The sequence below is a fragment of the Paroedura picta genome, chromosome 14 (assembly GCF_049243985.1).
Source record: "Paroedura picta isolate Pp20150507F chromosome 14, Ppicta_v3.0, whole genome shotgun sequence".
NCBI lineage: Eukaryota > Metazoa > Chordata > Lepidosauria > Squamata > Gekkonidae > Paroedura > Paroedura picta.
In genome coordinates this window covers 30,101,830-30,122,184 of record NC_135382.1, presented here as the reverse complement: position 1 = coordinate 30,122,184, position 20,355 = coordinate 30,101,830, and the positions used below count along the sequence as shown (strand labels likewise).

Genomic DNA, 20,355 nt, shown 5'->3' with positions numbered 1-20,355 from the left:
TTAATCAAGCTTTTTGTGTCCCCTCCCCTTGAATAATACACAGTCAGTAAATCACTTGCCTATAGTAGCAGTCCTAATAGACTAAACTAGGCCAGTCTTGTCAGAGCTTGAAAGCTAAGCAGCGTTGACTACGGAAGCCACCATGAACAACTGGGGCTGCTATGATGAGGTCAGAATCATATTGGTGAGGTGAGCCTGATCAGAATTGGGCCAGTCGGTAACAGCCTTGCATACCTCACAGGGTTATTATGAACAACGTTTGAATTCAGTGGTACCTTTAAGATCAACAAAGTTTTATACTGGGTGCAAGCTTTTGTGTGCACGTACCTTTCAGATTCAGATTATGAGAATGATTTGTGTTATTTATAGTCTGCCTGCCTCAATGTTATGTAAATCCATGCAAAGGATGAGACATCTAATAAGCAATGTAACAGAAATGGGAAGTACAGAAATTTCAAACAGCTGTCGTCTCAACAAAGCATAAGTATTACATGAGGTGTTACTATAAAACATGGTGTTACAGTGCCTTTCCCTAGCCAATCTGATGACCTAACCCCATTTCCTTTATGAAAATGCCCTGGTGACCATTTCTGTTTACATAATTTGTAAAATGCCAGCAGCCTTCTTGATCTACAAATGCATAAATAAATGTTGATTCTGAGGGGACCCCTTTGCAGACTGCATTAGAGTAGTCTAGTCTGGATGGGACCATGGCATAGATCCAAGTGGCCAGCTGGGTACGTAACCTGCCCTGAGCTCTTTAGAGGGAGGGTGGGATGTGTCTAGTGCATTTCTGGACTACTCTTCTCAATGAAGTTGCAGCTGGCTTCCAGTTCCTTATCAACTTAGCCTCCAAAAATGAGGATGCTTTAAAAGCTATGCAACCCCAAATAATCTTTGGACCAGCTTATGTGACACACAGACATCCCATTCGGTGGCCTCTCCCCTCCCTGCAAGGGTCATAAGACTGGCCTAAAGTCACCAGTCGAGCTTCATTCGAACCCAGCTCTTCCGAGACTGCGAGGGTAATCGCTTTTATAAATCAAAACGACACTCAGCTCTCGGAAGCCGGTTCCTAAATGGGGCAAAGGGCACAAGGGACGTGAGAGAACTCACAACCAGTCAGTTTTTGAGACCCCCCCCCCCCCCCGTTCTCCTTTGCACGGGAGAACCGCGCGGCACAATTTGCATTCATTTGTTCCTCGTTCTTGAAAGGATTCTGGGCGTTGCCGTTTGCTACGTGCATTGCGGGGGCGGGCGGAGACCTGTGGCCCTCCAGCTGCCCATGGACTACAATTCCCATGAGCCCCTGCCAGCAGAATGCTGGCAGGGGCTCGTGGGAATTGTAGTCCATGGGCAGCTGGAGGGCCACAGTTCTGCCCATCCCTGTTAGCTCTATAAAATCTGTCGTTAGGATAAAGCCGTTGAACGGCGATGGGGCGGGGCGAGCGATCAATGCCGCCACCTCAGCCGAGAAAACGCTGCAAAGACCCTGGAAGGGAGGGAGGGAGGGGGGGGGTCAACGGGAGAGGGGCCCCGCCGGCCTCCCCTTCGCCACTGGGCTAAACAAGCCCCCCTCTTCTCTCCAACGCTCCTTCTTTTGGGCGGGAAAATGGCCGGCCGGTGACGCCGCCTGAGGCGCAACCGGGCCCCCGCCTCAGGAATGCGGAGGCGGCGGTGAGAGGCTCCCTTCTGCGGCCGAAGGAGGCTTTCCTCCACGAACATCCGTGGATAGACCCCCTTGGGGGGATTTCTCCATCCTGAAATCACTGTAATCGATCTGTTCATAGTGTCAGCTGTTTTTATCCAGCAGAAATTTATAATGCTCTAGGTCAGTGGTTCTCAACCTTCCTAATGCTGGCCCATGAGACCCTTTAATACAGTTCCTTATGTTGTGGTGACCCCCAGCCATAAAATCATGCAAGGGTTCTTTCACAGAAATTAAACCGAAACTGACCAATGGCATGGAGATGCATTGTTCGTGATTGTATAGAAATTGGCTTTTCCCATGGTTTCACGGTTCAGTTCCACAGTTCAGTCCCACCATGCTCCAGACACAAACGCTTTATCTCGATCTACCCCACAAGGCTGTTGTGTGGATAGCAGCCCCCCCCCCCCGTCAAGCTACTTGCCCTGCCATGACCCCCGTGAAAGGGTCGTTCGACCCCCAGGTTGAGAACCACTGCTCTAGGTCCAATGCTGTCTGGGTGTCGTACATCTAAGGATAGATTCAAGTGGGTCGCTGCCTTGGTCTAAAGCAAAACAAAATTTGAGTCCAATTGCACCTTCAAAACCAACAAGATTTATTCAAGGCGTGAGCTTTCGAGTGCATACACTCGAAAGCTTCAGGTCTTGAATAAATCTTGTTGGTCTTAAAGGTGCTATTGGACTCTAGTTTTGTAATATATCTCCTAAGGCAGCCAACCTCCAAGTGGGATGGGAAATGTCCCAGGATTACACCTGCTCTTTACATGAAAAATCTGTGTCCCCTAGAAAAAGGATATTTGGGAGGGTGGACAGCATGGTGTTATACTCCCTCCCCTTGCTACCAATCTCCAGGAATTTCCCAAGCAGCAATTGGCAACCCAGCTACATTGTTTTCTCTTTCATTAAGATGGTGTTAGGTAGCTTAAGAACAAAATTTGAGTCCAGTAGCATCTTAGAAAACCAACAGAGTTTTCCAAGGTATAAGGATTTGTGAGTCAAAGTTCACATAAGCTGATACCCTACGGGGGGAGAATATCATTGAATTGTGTTCTCTTCCGTTTTTATTTTCACAACAACCCTTTGAGGTGGTGAAAGCTAAGAGAGTGACTGGCCAAATTAGTTTGATGAAGGAGTTTTGAATCTGTATCTCCCCAGGCTTAGTTCCATGCTTTACCTCTACACTGCAGAGGGTGAAATTACTATGAAAACCAGCTTTTACTAAATATGTTTTTCTTACATTTATTCTTTAAACTTTTGCTTCAATAATGAAAATGATACCTCCTTTTTGCAAAGATTACGATAGTGCAGTCAAGTTGCAAAATGGAAAACACCAGGAGCAGACAATGCGGTAAGGCTGATAAAATTCTTTGCAAATGCCTATATGTTTACTCTTTGTTCCCTCAGTCTGATCTTCTAACAAGAGCTGGGACAGACATCTCTTTCTGAAGAGAGATGTCTAATTTTCATAGTACTAAATATTGGGGATCACGCCTCAGGAGCAATTGATGCTATGGTTTTGCCAAGGCTTAATTTTGTTAATTTTCATTGGGAAAACAAGGCTGTAGAAGGCCATAACTGGAGAGAACCATTGTTTGAGTAGCATGTTGTCACTGTAGGCTATTTTGGGAGCCACAGATACTGAAAAGTGGGAAATAAACAAACATAGATACTAATAATGTTTGATAAAATTGTTATTTAAAAGCCTATTGTATTCTACTGTATATTTATAATTTATAATACAGTGGTTATAGATTCAACTATGCCAATCTTACATCTCCCATGCTGCGGATTTGAAGCCCTGACCTTTGACTTCCCCAATGCTCGTTCTTTGTCCCTCAGTAGCAGCATTTCAGGAGACATTTTGGCCATCAGGGGCAAGAGGAAGCAAGAAAGGTCAGCTTCACTGAGGGAAATATCCTGTCAGTGGAAATGTTTGTTGGGATCCAAAGCCCAGTATTTTCAAAACATGTCGATCTCTCAACTGCAGTAGGATGCTAATAGGTATTAATTAACTAGCCATTTAAAGAGACATAGGCCACCATTTTTATTTTATCTTTTTCCAAGATAGGGGAATATACATCATCATCTCCTTCATTTTATCTTCACAACAGCCCTTTTAGGTACATAAGGCAATATCTGGGAAAGCCCTTGGCTTCTATGCTCTATTCTAACCCTCCATAGTAATTGGTTGGTCATTTTGTGAGACCGGATGTTGATGGATCGCTGGTCCAAACTACTGGAGTTTGTCTTCAAGCTTTATGGAAGAGTAGGGATTTGACTAAGTGTTCCCCCAGATCCTAGTCCATCACTACAGTCTGCTGGCTGAATAAAAAATAAAATTATGTATAATTCTGAAATCTGTTTACTTTATCCTTACAGAGATGAAAACAGACCTGAATTTACTTCTTGAATGTCTTAAGTATCAGATGGACCAGCCCGCTTCTCAAAAGGAAGCCTTGGTTACTATTTATTCAGTTTGCCAACAAAACAGTATGATAAAGTTTTGTTTTACAGTCTTAGTTGTTGCTTCTTGTTTGTGTTTACAATTCATTTATTGTTAATGCAAGGCCTTGTTTATTCTTTTTGCAACAGGTGATGCAATTGATTATTTTCGAGAAATAGGTGGCCTGATGTTTGTAAATAACCTGATAAAGTCAAGTGTGCACAGCATAGTAAAGGAATCTGCCTTATTTACATTAGGGGGCTTAGCTGAGAACAGTGGTAAGTTATAAATATTCTAATACTATTATACCATAAAATCTTTAAGCAGCGATGGCTGCAGTCCTAAGCATGCTTACTAGATAGCCAGTCTCATTGAATTCAGTGGGGTTTACTTCTGAGAATACATAACTTGATTTTCTTAATATGCATCTTTTTGCAAAAAGACCAGTCATTTTATTGTATATAGCAGTTTACAACATACTTGGTTCAAGAATCTTTTCAGTTAGAGCCATGTTGTTACCTGAGGATTCCATGTCAGAGGGAATATTTTAAAAATAATTAAAAAACTATTTTTCTAGCCAGCTTTTCCCGATTGGCTCAGTATGGGTAACAACAGCAAAATGTAATTAACTCATTATCCGTGGCATGTGATACACAGTGATTGTTCAGGAATGTACGATGACAACAACTCAATATTTTCAGTTTCACCAGAAATGCATGAAAGGAGATGCTATACTGCTTCCTGACTTATAGGCTACTACTTATAGGTTTCTGGCATATCCCTTCTTTAACCACTTTCTGAGTTTGTTCGGATTTTTTTTAAGCTTTCATACCTCAGCTCAAATCATATACATGCAATTCTGCAGGCTTTGTTCAGAGATTGTTATATATATTTTAATCCTCATTACAAGCAATTGTATTTATAATGAAAGGTCTGGAAATTTAATATATTATTTACCCTGTATTTCTTTTTTAAGTTAATGTCAAGTCTGTATATTAGATTTTAAAAAGAAAATAGCAATTAGAAGGCTTTGTTGCATTAATGTAATAAAACCCAATATATATTGTTCAAAGGAATATTTGTGTTGTTTCAGTGTTCTGTCAAGAGATTCTGTGTACTTCTGGATTATTTGAAGACCTTAGCAGGTTTCTAACTCAGAAGAATTCCAGCGTGAATTTAAAAAGAATGTCGGTTTATGTCTTATTGGTACTTGTTTCAAATAACAGTAAGTCTTTCCCCCTACTTGTGCATAAATTACAGGTATTTACAAACAAACACAATTTAAATCACAACAGTTGCTACCTAAACTCTTAAGGTACAATCCTAAACATGTTTACTCTTAAGTAAATCTCATTGAGTTGAATGGGATTACAATTTTAAATGTTTTTAGGCCAGATTCATGTTGGTCTGAAGCAGCAGAACAAAGTTTGAGTCCAGTGACACCTTTAAAACCAGTAAAGTTTTATTCAAGGTATAAACTTTCATGTGCATGTACACTTGAATAAAATTGTTGATCTTAAAGGTGCCACTAGACTCAAACTTTGTGTTGCTAATATGTCAAGAGAACATAGCCTGTTTCATGTTCTCTACTTTTTAGACATGCATTTAAGATACTGTATACTTGGCTTCCGCTCTCTTTAAAATACACAGTCAGGATCATACAGAGGAATGTTCCTACTACATAATGTGTAAATGGTCCAAAAATTTCACAATTTGCTATCTAAAATATTTGAAATGCTTTGTTTTTTAACAAATTTGTTCCACACCGATATATGGTCATTTTACAGAGAGCGGGCAAACATATGTCAGAGAATCTGGTTGCCTTGATGTTCTGTTACAATTATTCAGGTAAGCAAACAAGCTAAGCAATTGCAGTTAAACTTGTACAATAATGCTTTAGAATGCCATTTTTACAATATTTGTCTTTCCCAATAGAACGATTCTTCCATTGTCTGAGCTGAACCTGTCGGATAATGGTATTAACCAGTGCTATCAACTCTGGTCTTCGGTATGCAGTACTCTCTGTGCATGTGTTAATAATCCCCAGAATGGTAATGCCACGTGCTTAATATTGGCTTTCATTAATGACAGAAAATATGAAAGAGACACCAGTTTTCAATTGAGATTTGTCATATTGTTTCATCACCTCCAGAGGACAATCAGAAAAGCTGCAGTTTGGTTTTTCCATATGCAAAAGACTACCTGCAACACTCCATAAAACCTGAGATAGTTCGCCCAATTTGTTCATTTATTGGGCTTACCATTGCCAATAATTGTAAGTCTTCACCTGTACAATTACATTATGTTTCATGGAACCAAGTTTTATTTAGTAAGACTGAAAAGGTCAAGTCCTTCAGTTTGGGATGGGATAACTTCTGTTGTCTCCAGTGTTCTTCATCTCCTGTAACTGAAGCATAGAAAAGCAGTGCCCTACCTTTGTGATGCTATCAGATTTTAGAAGTCATAATGAAATTGGGTACTGCTGGAAGGAGTGCCAAAGAATATGTGAATATGTAATGCTACCTTTTAGAAACGTCAGAACATCGGACCATTTAGATAGCTTTTGAGTAATCTAAGTGGCAGCTGTTCACAGAATGGTCTTTCCCAAACTTGTTACTTGAGATCCTTTAACTGAGACATCCATAACTACACTGGGAAGCTTCTACATTCACCGCTCTGAGACGTTGCAGTGAGGGGCGGTATATAAATCAGATGAATAAATAAATAAATTTAGCTGTTCTGTTATAATCATGGCATTTAGGGGTGAGCCTCTGGCTTTTTGATGGTTCACAGAAAGTTATACTACAATATCAAGTATCAGGTAAAAGTATTTCACTGGCACTACTAGTGCTAGGAGGCCACTTCAAGAGAAGACCTTGGCCTCTATGGCCTGTTGTTGTCCCCCCAATCCCCAGAGTAATTTTTTGGTTTTTATTCTCCTCCCCCCCCCCCAAAAAAAAAAGTGTTAAGAGAATGACAAAGTAATTTCCCTAGGAGTATCTTAGAAAATATATTTGACTGAGATGATGCCTTTAAGTTGCTGGCTTTAGGGAACTAAGGAGTGTGTCTGGTAACTCACATGTATTTATTTTTCTTCAAGTAAGATTACAGCAGTTTTTTGTTTCGATTGGCGGGTTAACCGTGTTGGATGAACTTCTTGCCAAACTGATATACAATTCATCAGGGAATTCTTCAAGCACGAAACTTGCAGTTGTGGTGACAAGGACCCTGGATGCCTGTATTGCTGATAATTGTAAGTGAACAGACCCAAATATCGTTAAATGCCCTACTAGTAAGTGTGAATATTATACATAACGTGCTGTCAGGTCACTTCCAATTTATGGCAACGCTATAAATTAATGACCTCCAAAACAATAACCTTGCTCAGGTCTTAAAACTGAGGGCCTTGGCTTCCTTTACTGAATCAATATTTATGCCATTAAGAGTAATCTGTATCTGTACTGACTCAATTTATCTCATGTTTGGTTTTCTACTTTTTCTGCTTCCTTCAACTTTTCCCAGAGTTATTGCCTTTCCCAGTAACTCTTGTGTTCTCAGAATGTGACCAAAATACAATTTTAGCTTCTAGAGAGTACAGGCTTGATTTGATCTAGAACTGACTTATTTGTCTTTTTGGTAGTCCATGGTATTCATAAAACTGTCATATATTTTTTCAAGTAAAGATAAACCCAGCAGTAGAATATATACATCCCTGTAAATGAAGGTACTCCCAGGTCATTAATTGATCGTGTAGTGAAGATTTGCTTTGGTTCTTTGGAACGTTTCCACACTGGGAACTTTGCTGCTCCAGCTCCCATGTGGGAGCACAAATCTGGGGCGGACGAGGTGCACCAGACCAAATGTTCCCCTGTGCAGGAGCAGGAAAAGGCAGGGCAAGCTGCCCTAGCTCAAACTCCAGCCTGCAACCTGGCACGGAGCCTCCACTGCAGAAATGGTCTTTCTTTCTCTTTTACCACTGCAAATTTCATTTGTATGACAGATTTTTGTAAGGACAGTTATAACATCTCCTAATTCCACCCCTTTTTGCATTTACGTTCTCCCCACATATTGTTAGAATTGAGCTTAATTGGAAGCAAATATTAACGTGTAGCTTCTTGTGGTATCTCACTGTGTTTCATGCTTAATGGGCTTTCTTTTCTCTCTCTAAATTATTTTCTATCACAAAGATGCAATTGGAGCTGCTGTGGCAAGATATAACATTGTGCCCAATCTACTGATGCTGCTTTCTTACAACAAGATGAATTCAGGAGAAAAATTCAGTATTATACTTACCCTTGGACACTGCACAGATAACTGTGGTAGGACTTACATTTATTTTATGTCCTTTAATTTCCCCCCTTTAAATTGAGCATATTAAATGCTGTATTCAGCTGCAAATTGGATAGGAATCTTGGTGTACAGCTGTTCCATCTTAACCATAAAAAAAATCTACTAAAGTTCCTGTTGCTGGCTGTGAACTTGTGAACCATAATTAGTTTTAATAATCTCTTATCTGAATGCGCAAAACAGGACATTTGAGGCTCTAAATAAAGGTCTATCCACAAGCCCAGGAAAAGACTTGTACACATCTCTTCCCTTCTCAAACATAAAGTGATTAAATGACACTTAGCAAAGGTAGCACGAGACTTTGAGAATGGGATTTGGCTGCTGACAAAATATACCTTGACAGTTATTTCTAATAAAAAGTCAATCCTTTGATGAACTCACCAGTTTTCTAAGGTCAAGTGAAGGAGGTCGTATTAGAGCATGCTACTGAATCTGTGTGAAGTGTTTAGATATGATTGACTGAAGCTGAAAGTGAGGATTGCAAAATTACTGTATTGTATTGCTTTTTCTTTCCCAAGCTTTAGTTATTTACATTATTTGTAGTTCGCCTCTCTCATTGAGAGTCAAGGTAGCTTACACAATGAAAATAAGTGCAATCAATAAAATAAAGCATCTAATAAACTAAGTGATTATAGAAATGTGGCAAAACGCATAAGTATTAAACATGATATGTTTAAATAAGGAAGAAAAGGTATTACATAAGGAAAAGAGCAATGTGGTTAGAATAAGACATATAGCAATACATTAATACATGCAATACATAATACATACTATGCAGAGTAATATAGTCTACAGCCTCTATTAAAACATCTTGCTGAACCTTTACATTATAACATCGCCCTAATATTTTATATAAATGTCCTCCAGAACAATTCTGTTTTGTGTAGTTTGTGGACTGCCAGAAGTGTGGGAGTCTTCCTGACCTCTTCAGGCAGGCCATAATGGTGTGAAGTACTTTTAATTAATATTACAGTCTGAACAGATGTTTTATTGGCACTAATGGTATTATGTTTTAGAGGAGAATCAGTATGTTCTGGTTAAGAACAACGGACTTCCACTTATGATTCAGGCCCTAACTGAATCACAGGATGAAGAACTAAGCAAGGCTGCCACCTTTGTGCTTCAAAACTGCAAACATATCAGTAAGATTGCTGTTTAAATTGTTTTAAAAATATTTTTAGGGCAGACTTGTACATATCTCTTACCCAGTGGCTTGTGATGACTAAGAACTGCCTTCAGTTGACCAGGCTGGGGAAGATTTTGAGGACTGGAAGGTTGTTGGCTCTTTCTCTCTCTGAGGCTGGGCCTCATCTTCTCCTAGCAAAGTGACATGATTTGCTGCTGCTCAAGTGCAAGATGAGCTCCAGTGACTTCTTGCACCTGGATGGCAGCATGAGAGGACAGGTATGGCTTTGTCACCTCTAGACTGGACCCAATGGCACTGTGCTTCAGGTAGTGGAGTACCCAGGGCCTAGGTATTTCCATTTGCCATTTCCTGAAAATACACCCACTGACAAATGTATTTACTCACAGATTATTATTCGTGTGTAAATCTAACATAACTAATCATAGTGAGTGGCTGTTAAAAGAAATAAGCGATGACAAATGGCTATGACAGGGGCAGGGAACATTCATTCATTCATTCATTCATTCATTCATTCATTCATTCATTCATTCATTCATTCATTCATTCATTCATTCATTCATTCATTCATTCAATATATCGCCCTCCCCTGAGGCTCAGGGCGGTTTACATCAAACATTAAATAACTGTACATCAAACTCACTTTTACATATTGAATAGAAACAAATGACAAAAATGCTAATGATAATAGTAACAGTGATATAATAATTTAACAGGATGATAATCCAACAGGGTCATGGTTACCCAAGTCAGGAGCGTGGAATGGGTGGGTCAGGGGGCCAAGAAGGCCAGAGGGGGGGACAAGTCTAATACTTGGCAGCTGACTTTGCTTCTGGCTTTTCTGGCCAGAAATCATATGAAGAGAGAACACATAGGAACCACATTTCAGAAGAATCATCTTTTGATAATAAAAAGAAACTAGGCCAAAATTTCCATGGAATGACAGTGTGCCTTTTTTAAGAGGTCTTCTTTATTTTATAATTGACAACACACAGTTCTCTGTTATTACTAATCCAAATTATAATTTTTAAATTCTTTTTCAAAAAGCTGAGAAGCTGTCAGTGAAACTAAATGAGGATTCATCAAATGTGAAGGCTGCAAGACATTTAGAGGAAAACCCACAGCGCCGAGAGGGGATTATTGAAGACTACAGAGTGAAAGCAAAACAGATTTTATGTCGCATCGAACAGCTTGAAAATGAACTTCAAGAGGTTTCTCATTTGTTTATTTGAAAGTGTAGCGACTGGATAATTCTGTGAAAATCTGAGGAAAAGGGTGGGATTGTGTACAAGAGAATCCTATATGAATTACAAAAGGGGGAATTGTACCCAGGGAAGCGGTGTTTATCTTGTCAGCTGGGTTGCTGCAGCCTTTATATCTCCACTTCCCTAACGCTGGGCATCCAGCTTATGCCATCTGCATTTACTACTCCAATGTGTTGTTGAATGGTAGTCAAAACATTTCTGCTGGTTTAATTAGAGTCAGTGTGGGTTTATAGGAGGACATATCTCTTAATGATTCGCCTAGTTATTATGGGATGTGAATTAACAAAAGAAACAACTGAAGTAATGAATGAATGAAGTAATGAATGAATGAATGGTGTGATATACCTACAATGACAAACCATGCCAGGGTCTCAAGGAAAGAACCCCACCTACCTGCAAGAATTACCCCCAAAAATGTTCGATCATAGTTTCACTGTGATCTTTCCTTGTACTCAGTGTTTGTCGTGATTTAATTCCCAATAATCACTCCAGTAAACTCCTTTAAAAACTCACCCATTTTTATCATAAAGAGTTGAGACATCAGAGGGAGACGCCCTTCTGTCTGCTGCAAATTGTGTCACTTTCTTGAACTGTGGATTTTTTCATAGCTGGAAAATATCTTTTAGGTTCAGCTGTTTTTATGCCACTGTTTTGTTGTATTGTATTTCAACTGGAATAGCATTTCCAAGCTTGTTATACTGAAGGAGTTTCTGTTGTTTTCAGCACGAGGGAAAAAATCAGCAAAGGAATACACATGAAGTGTTTTGTAATAAGTTCTGTGAGGAACACCAAAATGAAAAGCACAAGCCGTACCAGGATGACAACTTCAGAAAACAGCTGTACAGTGCAGAACAAAGCCACAGTAATTCTAGACATTTAAATGTGAGTGGAATAAACAAGATTGGAGCATATAGACCACACTCATTAACGCTGCAGAAATCCTTTGTATTTTATTTATTTGTATTGTTCTCTCAATTAGTTTACCAGGGGATTCTTGACAGTTTTATGTTTCAGTCCTAATACGTGTACTTCACTACAATTGGAACATGTAATGGTAGTATGTGGGTGCTACAATTTTTTTAACCCACTATATTTACCCTGCCCTGGATGGCCCAGGCTAGCCCTATCTTGGGAGCCAAGCAGGGTCAGCCCTGGTTAGTGCTTGGATGGAATTCCACCAAAGAAGTCCAGGGTTGCTACACAGAGGCAGGCAATGGCAACCCTCTCAACCCTGCTTTTGCCTTGAAAACCCTATGGGGTTACCATAAATTGGCTATGACTTGATGGTACTTCCCACCACCATATTTGCCCTGTCAGTCACTATTTCCTCATCAACTTAAATGCAATCTTGCTGCCACTTCTGTATTAATCTGTAGAGTAATTTTACAGTGCCATCTGTCCAACCACATTAAAAATAATCACACATTTTTCTTATCTTAGGGCATTAGGTTCATTGCCCTTCCCTTTTGTAGCCAATCTTTAACAAGAGCTTGTGAACATTATACTTCCGTCCTTAATCACAAAGTATACAAGACAGTTACAACCAGGTTTGAAACTGGACCAAGTTGGAAGCAAACATTTCACATGTCGGCTCTGTTTAACTCAAATGATGAAGTGTATCCTAATCCAGCCTTCTTAGTCTTTTAGTGTCCTGTTTATTTTGGCCTAGCCTTTCTAATCCTTCAATAAAAGTGTTTTTTATTTGTGTGTTTTGTTGGTCGTTTAATTGATTTCTTTTTAAATACAGGACAACATGAGAAGGCAGATATTTACTGATGGTTATATCAACATTTCTCCAGAAGATGTTATGCAGACTACATCAAATTTTAGAATAAATGCTGGTGACCAAAGATCTAGTAGAGACATGAGATGTACAAAGATGAGCCAACCACTGCTGAATTTGGTGTCTGATCAGTTGATTGCAACTAAAGTTATAAACTTGTCCTCCAAGAATGAACAGTTAAAGCCTGTCAGTTCGAATCCAATCAACACTTCACTCATTCAAAGTGAACACCGTAATCATCTTCACTCCGATGATAAAATGGAAACAGCCAGCACTAAAGGAGTCCATATTACAAATAAAAGCACTGCTTTTCAGTTTGGTAAATCTGATGTCCAAAAAAGGTACTGTTCTATCGATTTTCAACATAAAATTACTACTTTTTAATGGTAATTTTTAAATTGGATTTATCACATGGCATGTTAATAAACTATTAACTAGAAATCAGTAAGCTTTTTGTTACATTTTGGGGCACACAGTTGGTTGCAGTTTTGGAGAATAAGCTAGGCACATTCTGGGGAGGAATGGCAAAATTTTTCAAAGCTGCAGTTGTAAATGAGAAAGGGATATAGAATCTCATGTTTCATTGGGCTGCTTCATAATGCATGCAGTGCACACAGCTGCTGCTGGCACTTCATTCCTACAGCAAGCAGATAAAGGGTGAACAACATGCCCATACCTTTAAACATCAGTGTACATGTATCACAGAGCCCTGGTCTAATGATTCCCAGAGGAGTTTGTTTAAGGATAAAGGTTAATATTTATGCCCCACCTTTCCTTGAACTTAGATGGTTAAAAAAATGCATCTTTATTTTCACTAACCTCTAATTGAAATTTAGCATTTCCTTCATTTAGGGATGTATGCAACATCTCAGTAATGTTAGCGGTAGCTGTGACTTGTCACCAACAGAAATCATAGATAATTTCATATCACATCACAGTTGTTGCAGAGGTCTTGAAATATGGTTTACACTCATCCCTACATCAAAAGGGCTTGTAGACTTCACCAGACTGCCACAGTGGTTCATAGCACAAAAAAGGTTAAGAATTCCTGTCTTATTGGTTCAATTCATGTTTGCAATAGGAAACACCGTTGCAATTGAAATCACACCAGTTTAAACACAGGGAAGTTTCAAAGGCAGTTTGGGAGACGGCTGGATTCTACTGTCCAAAGAAAAAAAAGAGAAATTGCATGGATGATTTGATCCTTCAGAATTTTGCCATGAACTCTAAGCGGGCTAACTTTCTATCATGAATAGAGAGGAAATGAAAACCTAGCTTCTCGTTCCTAAACTGTTTTATGGCCTCTGGGCAGTTCCAATATGGGAGCTATGCAGGGTCAGCCACAAAAACTTCCTACATTTCAGTTTCAACACCCACCCACCCACTCACCCACAGCTAATCCTTTCTCCCACAATGCAATATGGGAAATGATGTTTGTTGAGTATGAAAGAACCAGACTTTACTTTTTAAATCTTTGTTTTAACTTTTAAAATCTTCCTTTTATCATTTCAGTGAATGTTTGTTCAAGCAACCAGATTTCATAGTTAAAAATGTGAGACAGCAAGTACCAAATACAGGTACAGGTAACCTAAAATACAAGTTCTTAATGCTTGGAGTGTTATTAGAAATAAAATTACTTAGGTATACTGGGCTTTGGAGTGAAAATAAAAGGGCCTATAGTGTGCAATCACGCCTTTCTGGCTTCTCTCTTTCTTCTGAGCCCCCTTGTAATCCCAACAAACTGCTTGTATATGCTACAAGACCTTCCAAAGCAGGAAGCAATGTGGTACAAAGAAAGGCAAGACGACCAGTAACCTCTATTCCTGCTTTCTGCTTGTTCTCTAGACATTGTGCTGCTCCAGGGTAACTGATGTGCCTTTGGACAATCACAATGTTACATAGAATATTCAGTTAAAAATTTTATTTTCTTAAATTTAATCTATTCTGACTTTTTAGAGAATAAGCTATTTAGAGTATAAACATACATTGTATATTTGAAATATAAGCAATGCAATGCACTTAGAAAGGTGTAATTCTGCTTAGAACAGTGCATACGGACTCCACATTTACATTAAATATAAAGATGAGCCCTATTTTGCTGCATCATTGTATTAAGGACTAAATGATGTACTTCAGAGCCTAGCCATAGTTTATAATTAAGTTTATTTTAGAGCATAATGTACAAGCTACTTTTTGTTATCTTTATATATATATTTATTTTGGTTTCTGTATCTAGAAAAGTACATTTGCAATATATATAAAATATAAAACAAAGCTGAATATTCCATATATTTCATACGATTCCTGTCATCTCCTTTTAGAACCATTTAAATTGAGTTCAAGCATAGCAACTTCAGGGATGAACCATGTTCTGAACAATTCTGTGGACTCTAAAGTATCAGAATTAAGGTGCTCAGGTACTGGGACATTTTTGCTCTTCTTTTTTTATTTATTTATGTCATTTATACCCCAGCTTTCACCCTAGACCCAAAGCCACTTACCTCAGTCTCTTCTCCTCTCCTCTATTTGATCTTCCCAACAACCTTGTGATCAGGCTAAGAGCGTGTGACTCACCTAAGGTCACCCAGTGAACTTCCATGGCAGAATGGGGATTTGAACCTGGGGCTTGATGATTCTGGTCTGACTTTCTCTACAAGACCACCCTGACTGTCACTATTATAATCCACTGTTTTGAAAAAGATATCCAAAAGAAACAAAGAAATTAGAAATTCTTGTCCTATTATAAAGCATGGACACAAATACATATGTACTTATCTTTGTCTACTGCCTTAGAAGCACCATATGAGCACAAGCACACACAGAACTAGGGCCTTGTGATTTTTTTCATGCTTTGTATCCTGGTTTTGAAATAGAAGCAGTCCTGTTCCTTTTAATTATTATCAAATGAGAGTGGCAAGAATTGTGAACACAAATAATAAACTTTAGTTGTTATATTAAAATTCTGTCTTTTAATTAGCAATTTAACACTAGGTTCCCTGAGGGGTTCTGAGTGATTTGTAGGATTTGCAGCTGGATAAAGTTGGAAAAGAAAAACAGAAGAGAAGTAGAAACAGCCTAAGGTACTTTGTTGAATGCCATTGTTACATTTACTTAAAATTTCTACAATATGCTATTTTTCCAGGTTGCATAACAACAGGACATTTGCTAAACAGCCGTAATTTCTGCAAGATTTTGCAGTCTTGTCAACATCTATGCGACCAGCACAAAGTTATTCTACACACTGAAATGAAATACAAAAGGGATCGAAAAAGATCTATCATCACCAGCACGGATTGTTCTGTGGACTATAATGGTAATTCTGAGAAAACACAGAAGAATAAAGCTGAAGTTAAGCCTTCAAAAAGTAAGTGCTTCCAATACGTCTAGTAAAAATCAGTGGGTCTTGAAAGTGTAGAAATTTGCCGGAATATTATAACCTTTTACAGATGCTGCCTGTGACATCTCTCCTCAAGTAAACACCACCTCAGGGACAGATTTTCAGAAAGTTATATTAGTTGTCCAGCTTTGCACAAAATGTCATACATATGGATTCACAGAAATGAAGAATAGTGCATATCTTTGTAAATGAAACTGTCAGCTTCACCCAGGGTCGTAGAGCTGGAGGCTTGTTTCTTTATTTTGGGTCCTAGAGTTCATTCTGAATTTTTGCATGAATAAGATAGTGATGACTTTGACAGCTTTGCCATCTACAGGGAGTACTGTACTAAAATAAATAATTATGTTGAAGAAAAAGCAGTATAAAAGTGCCAATAAGGGCAGAACACAGTTATAATGGCAACCTCCTGTTCTCTAAGCAACAATTACTAGAAATGCTGGTGAGAGTTTGCAAGATAAAATAAAATAAACAGGTATCCTTCCAATACCTATCGAGATTGGCCTGTAAATGCTATCCAGTCACTTTTTCCTTAGCTGGATTCTTGTGGTTTTGGAACCTAGGAAAAGAGGTTAGGAAGTGATTAGAGTTGCCTTTGTAGGTGATGTAAGTAGAGGAAAGGTGAAGATTCTCATCCAGCTCATCAATCCAGCCATGGAGATGCCCCCTTGCCTGACAGAGGAACAGAGAGTTTCCTCATATTTCCTGCCCTCTGTTTACGGGAAGTAAGCAAATAATGTATTAATCAAAGCAGCTGATCTTCAAGCAAAACATGATTCACTGTTGGAGGAGCAAGCAGAAATACAGCAGAAATACAACCTTGAAGATGAAGGCCTAGGCGAAAACCATATCTATTCATTGGATGAAGATGAGGTATGTTTGCATTCTAAACTCCATGAAGTCTGTTCCATTTTCCACTCTTAATATCTTAGTACAGTGCCTAACTGTCAGCATTTTATACTGTTAAATCATCTTCAAGTGGGGCATTGAGCAACAATAACATTCACAATTGTTATAGGATAGTGGCTTCTCTATTTACATCTGCTGACTTGCTTGTGAAAAGACTACCCAAAATGTGGCTTTGCAGGAGTATCGGTTTTAAATAGTCTAATAGTGTGGTGCTTCATATCCTGGGAAGAGAGAACTCTCAGCTTCTGAAGATATTCAGGGCCTCATCCTGCCAGACTTAAGCACAGTTAAATCTACTTGATGTCAACAGGAGAGACTAAGGCTAAGGTCAATAGTACTTTGAAGCAGGGGTAGTCAACCTGTAGTCCTCCAGATGTTCATGGACTACAATTCCCATGAGCCCCTTCCTCAGATACAACATCATGGAATGGAAGTATTTGCCTATAAAGTATTTACAGGCAAAACTTTGCCACTGGACTCAAAATTTGTTCCATAGTTATATGTTAGGATGAGAGTGATTGGCTCAAGGTTGCTCAGTACACTGTCATGGAAGAGCGGGAATATGAACATGGGTCTCCCGGATCCTAGTCTTACATTTTTGTCATGTCTTATGCATGTCAAGATTGCACTTTACCTCTCAAAGCACATGACTTGTTTTAATTAATATTGCAGGATACTGAAATTTGTTTAGCAGATATATCTGCAACAGCTTTTAAAAAAAGCAAACGGAGAACCAGGAAAGATTTTACATCAGAAGAAATAAACTATCTTTTGGATGGTGTCCAAAAAAAGGGGCATCATTGGAATTCAATTTTATGGGCCTACCCATTTCAGAAGGGACGGACAAATGTTGATCTTGCTAAGAAATACTGCAAGTTACAGGTACTGCTACTACAGATTAACTTTCTGCTAGTTTTCTATACAGTGGATCATAGGACTATATAGTGGTCCACTTACAGGACCATCCTGGTGTTCTGTATGCCAAGGGAATAGGAAAATTTAATATTGTACAACTATACTGGAATTTAAGAATGATCTCTTAATTAAAAAAAAATTATACCATTTCTAAAAGAGTTCACAAAGTTTAAAACAAACAGTCTCAAAACTTTAAAAAGAGAATAAAACAGTGCAGCAGAAGAAATCTTATTAATTCCCAAAGGCATGCTGAAACAAAACTGTTTTGTATTGGCCTTCAAGAAGAGAACAGGGAGGGGCTGGAACTCATTTCCCAAGGTAGAGACTCCCATTCTGCACCAGCTGCAGTTTCTGGTCCTCTTGTAAGATCACTCTGTTGCAGAGAGTGCAGCAGCAAAGCAACTGAAACAGATGACAGTGACTAATTCTGTTTATCTTCCAGAAATGAGTGAAACGGGCAAAGTCGATAAAAAGCCGCAGCCAATCACATAGGGATCCAAGTGTATAGGAAAGCTGTTTTTTGGGGGGAGGGAGGGGGCAGGGGAAAGTGCAGCCTTATGCAGAATAGATATTAACTGGTCCACTTACAGGACCATCCTGGTGTAGCTGTGCAGAGTAAAGCATTGTGAGTCAGCCAAATCTGTCAACTCTATCTGAATCGAGTTACATTTATTCTTCTTCATCCAGACTATTAGTGCCTTCAGGCATGCATTCAAGAATGCCACCATATCACCTGATTTTATGAAAAAGAATCTGCTAACCAGCCGAGTTAGCACCTGTTTAGCACCACTTTAGCGCACGGTTAGCACCAAGTTATCGCTGGGTTAGCTCCATTTAGTGCTGGGCTAGTGCTGGGTTAGCTCCAATTTAGCACCGGATTAACACCACTTTAGCTCCGGGTTTGCACCACTTTAGTGTCAAGTTAGCCCCACTTTAGCACTGGGTTAGGGCTGGGTTAGCGCCGAGCTAGTGGCAAGTTAGCAACACTTTAGCACCAGGTTAGCACCTCAGAAAATGGGTCACACTGGTCATGGCCAGAAGGGCAGCAGCATCCTGAGGATTGTCCCTCCCTGCAGAGCAGCAATTATTTAAAACTAAAACTTGGAGCATGGACCAGAGATACCCAGATGAGCATTCTGACTTTGAAAAGCTACAGTTTGAAAATAAACTCGCTTTAATGCCCAAGTGGACCATTAAGGCCTTGCTCAGTAAACATCTAGTACTAAAAGATGCAATCTTGGTATCACTTTCATCTGCGGCAGTCACATTTCTAAGTGCACACTGATGGTTCATTTAGTCTCTTATTCCCATGGGAAAAATACTAGATTTCTAGGTGCCGCATACAGCATGGCTGGCCGTTAACCTCCTCCCTCTTTTGACTGCTGGAACATGAGCATCCCAGGCAAATAATGCATATTTTTTGGCACGCATGTAAACAAGGTAAGGTACCTCTGGTCTAGACTAAGTAGGCATTTGTAAGAACTAGCCACTAATGACAAATTTACAGAGTATCTGGGATCATGAGTGACAACAGTATAGTATTTCTGTGTTTTAGTATGCTGAATTTTTCTTGACATTGCCTTTCATTCTTTCTCTCTTTTTCAGAGGAGTAAACAGAATAAAAACATCTGACATCTTTACACTACTTTGATTTCTGTGGGATAAATTGATTAAAGCCTTGTTATAAAAATTAATCATTCTTTGGACTTTTTTTCAGGGATTTGGTGGATTCTACTGTCTTACTGGGTTTTCTTCATTTTGTTTTCTCAATGCAATATTATCATTGAGATATGGTTTCCCCCCTAATCTCCTACTTTAGCAAAGCAGTCTTTAATTTATTTGATTTATTAAGCACATTCATATGCTGACCTTGGACACAAATAGGGCCATGAAGCTTAGTGCAGGGGTGTGACTCCCCAGATGTCTATGGACTACAACTACTATGAGCCTCCGCCATGAGCCCTGCTAATAGCTTCCAGATATACTGGGACAATGTAGCATGATTCCTATCTCAATGAACTCTTTTCTGGCCTTGGTTCCACAGGTCTGGCTTGGCCCTGGTTACTCAGGGGTACAGGACCTCTGGGCCCACCCCCTGTGTTTAAGTACCTGCAACAGGGAGGGCCAGATCTCACTCAGTAGGCAGAAATGTACCCTCTCTGCGTGTTGTGCTATCATCACACAGGCCGAATCCTCTGGCAATCCTATGCGGAGCTCCTCCAGGCAACTGCATGGCCAAAACCCCTTTTCAGCCCCTTCTCGTGTCGCAGTAGATGGTGGGGTGGGGTAGGTGGGGGGAAAGTATTGTAGTTCAGACGGCCTTCTGTGTGTTCAGCTTCTGAGCGTTGCTTTTCCCATGACGCCGCTTGTGCAAGCCCTTTTGCTCGTGCCACTTTCTGCTCCAGTTGCGGCCAAGGGCACGACGCCGAACTGGTTCCGCAGCTCAGC

General features: G+C 39.5%; 1 protein-coding gene across 4 annotated transcripts; it reads left to right on the top strand.

Annotated features, from left to right (window-relative positions):
• The first annotated feature begins 1,482 nt into the window (after positions 1-1,482).
• On the top strand, positions 1,483-19,601 carry TERB1 (telomere repeat binding bouquet formation protein 1). Of its 4 annotated transcripts, none has more exons than XM_077309945.1 (20): positions 1,483-1,677; positions 3,001-3,055; positions 4,087-4,197; positions 4,300-4,428; positions 5,244-5,375; positions 5,938-5,998; positions 6,086-6,201; positions 6,303-6,425; positions 7,251-7,403; positions 8,338-8,469; positions 9,514-9,639; positions 10,689-10,852; positions 11,630-11,788; positions 12,654-13,030; positions 14,202-14,266; positions 15,011-15,106; positions 15,832-16,053; positions 16,835-16,956; positions 17,665-17,874; positions 19,513-19,601. In XM_077309945.1, the coding sequence occupies exons 2-20, from the start codon at positions 3,028-3,030 to the stop codon at positions 19,537-19,539; spliced, it is 2,553 nt and encodes an 850-aa protein (XP_077166060.1). In that variant the 5' UTR covers positions 1,483-1,677; positions 3,001-3,027; the 3' UTR covers positions 19,540-19,601. The 4 variants fall into 4 exon arrangements, with proteins under 4 accessions (XP_077166060.1, XP_077166059.1, XP_077166057.1 ...); XM_077309944.1 differs by having other exon boundaries at positions 1,483-1,771; XM_077309942.1 differs by having other exon boundaries at positions 1,483-1,831.
• The last annotated feature ends 754 nt before the right edge of the window (positions 19,602-20,355 follow it).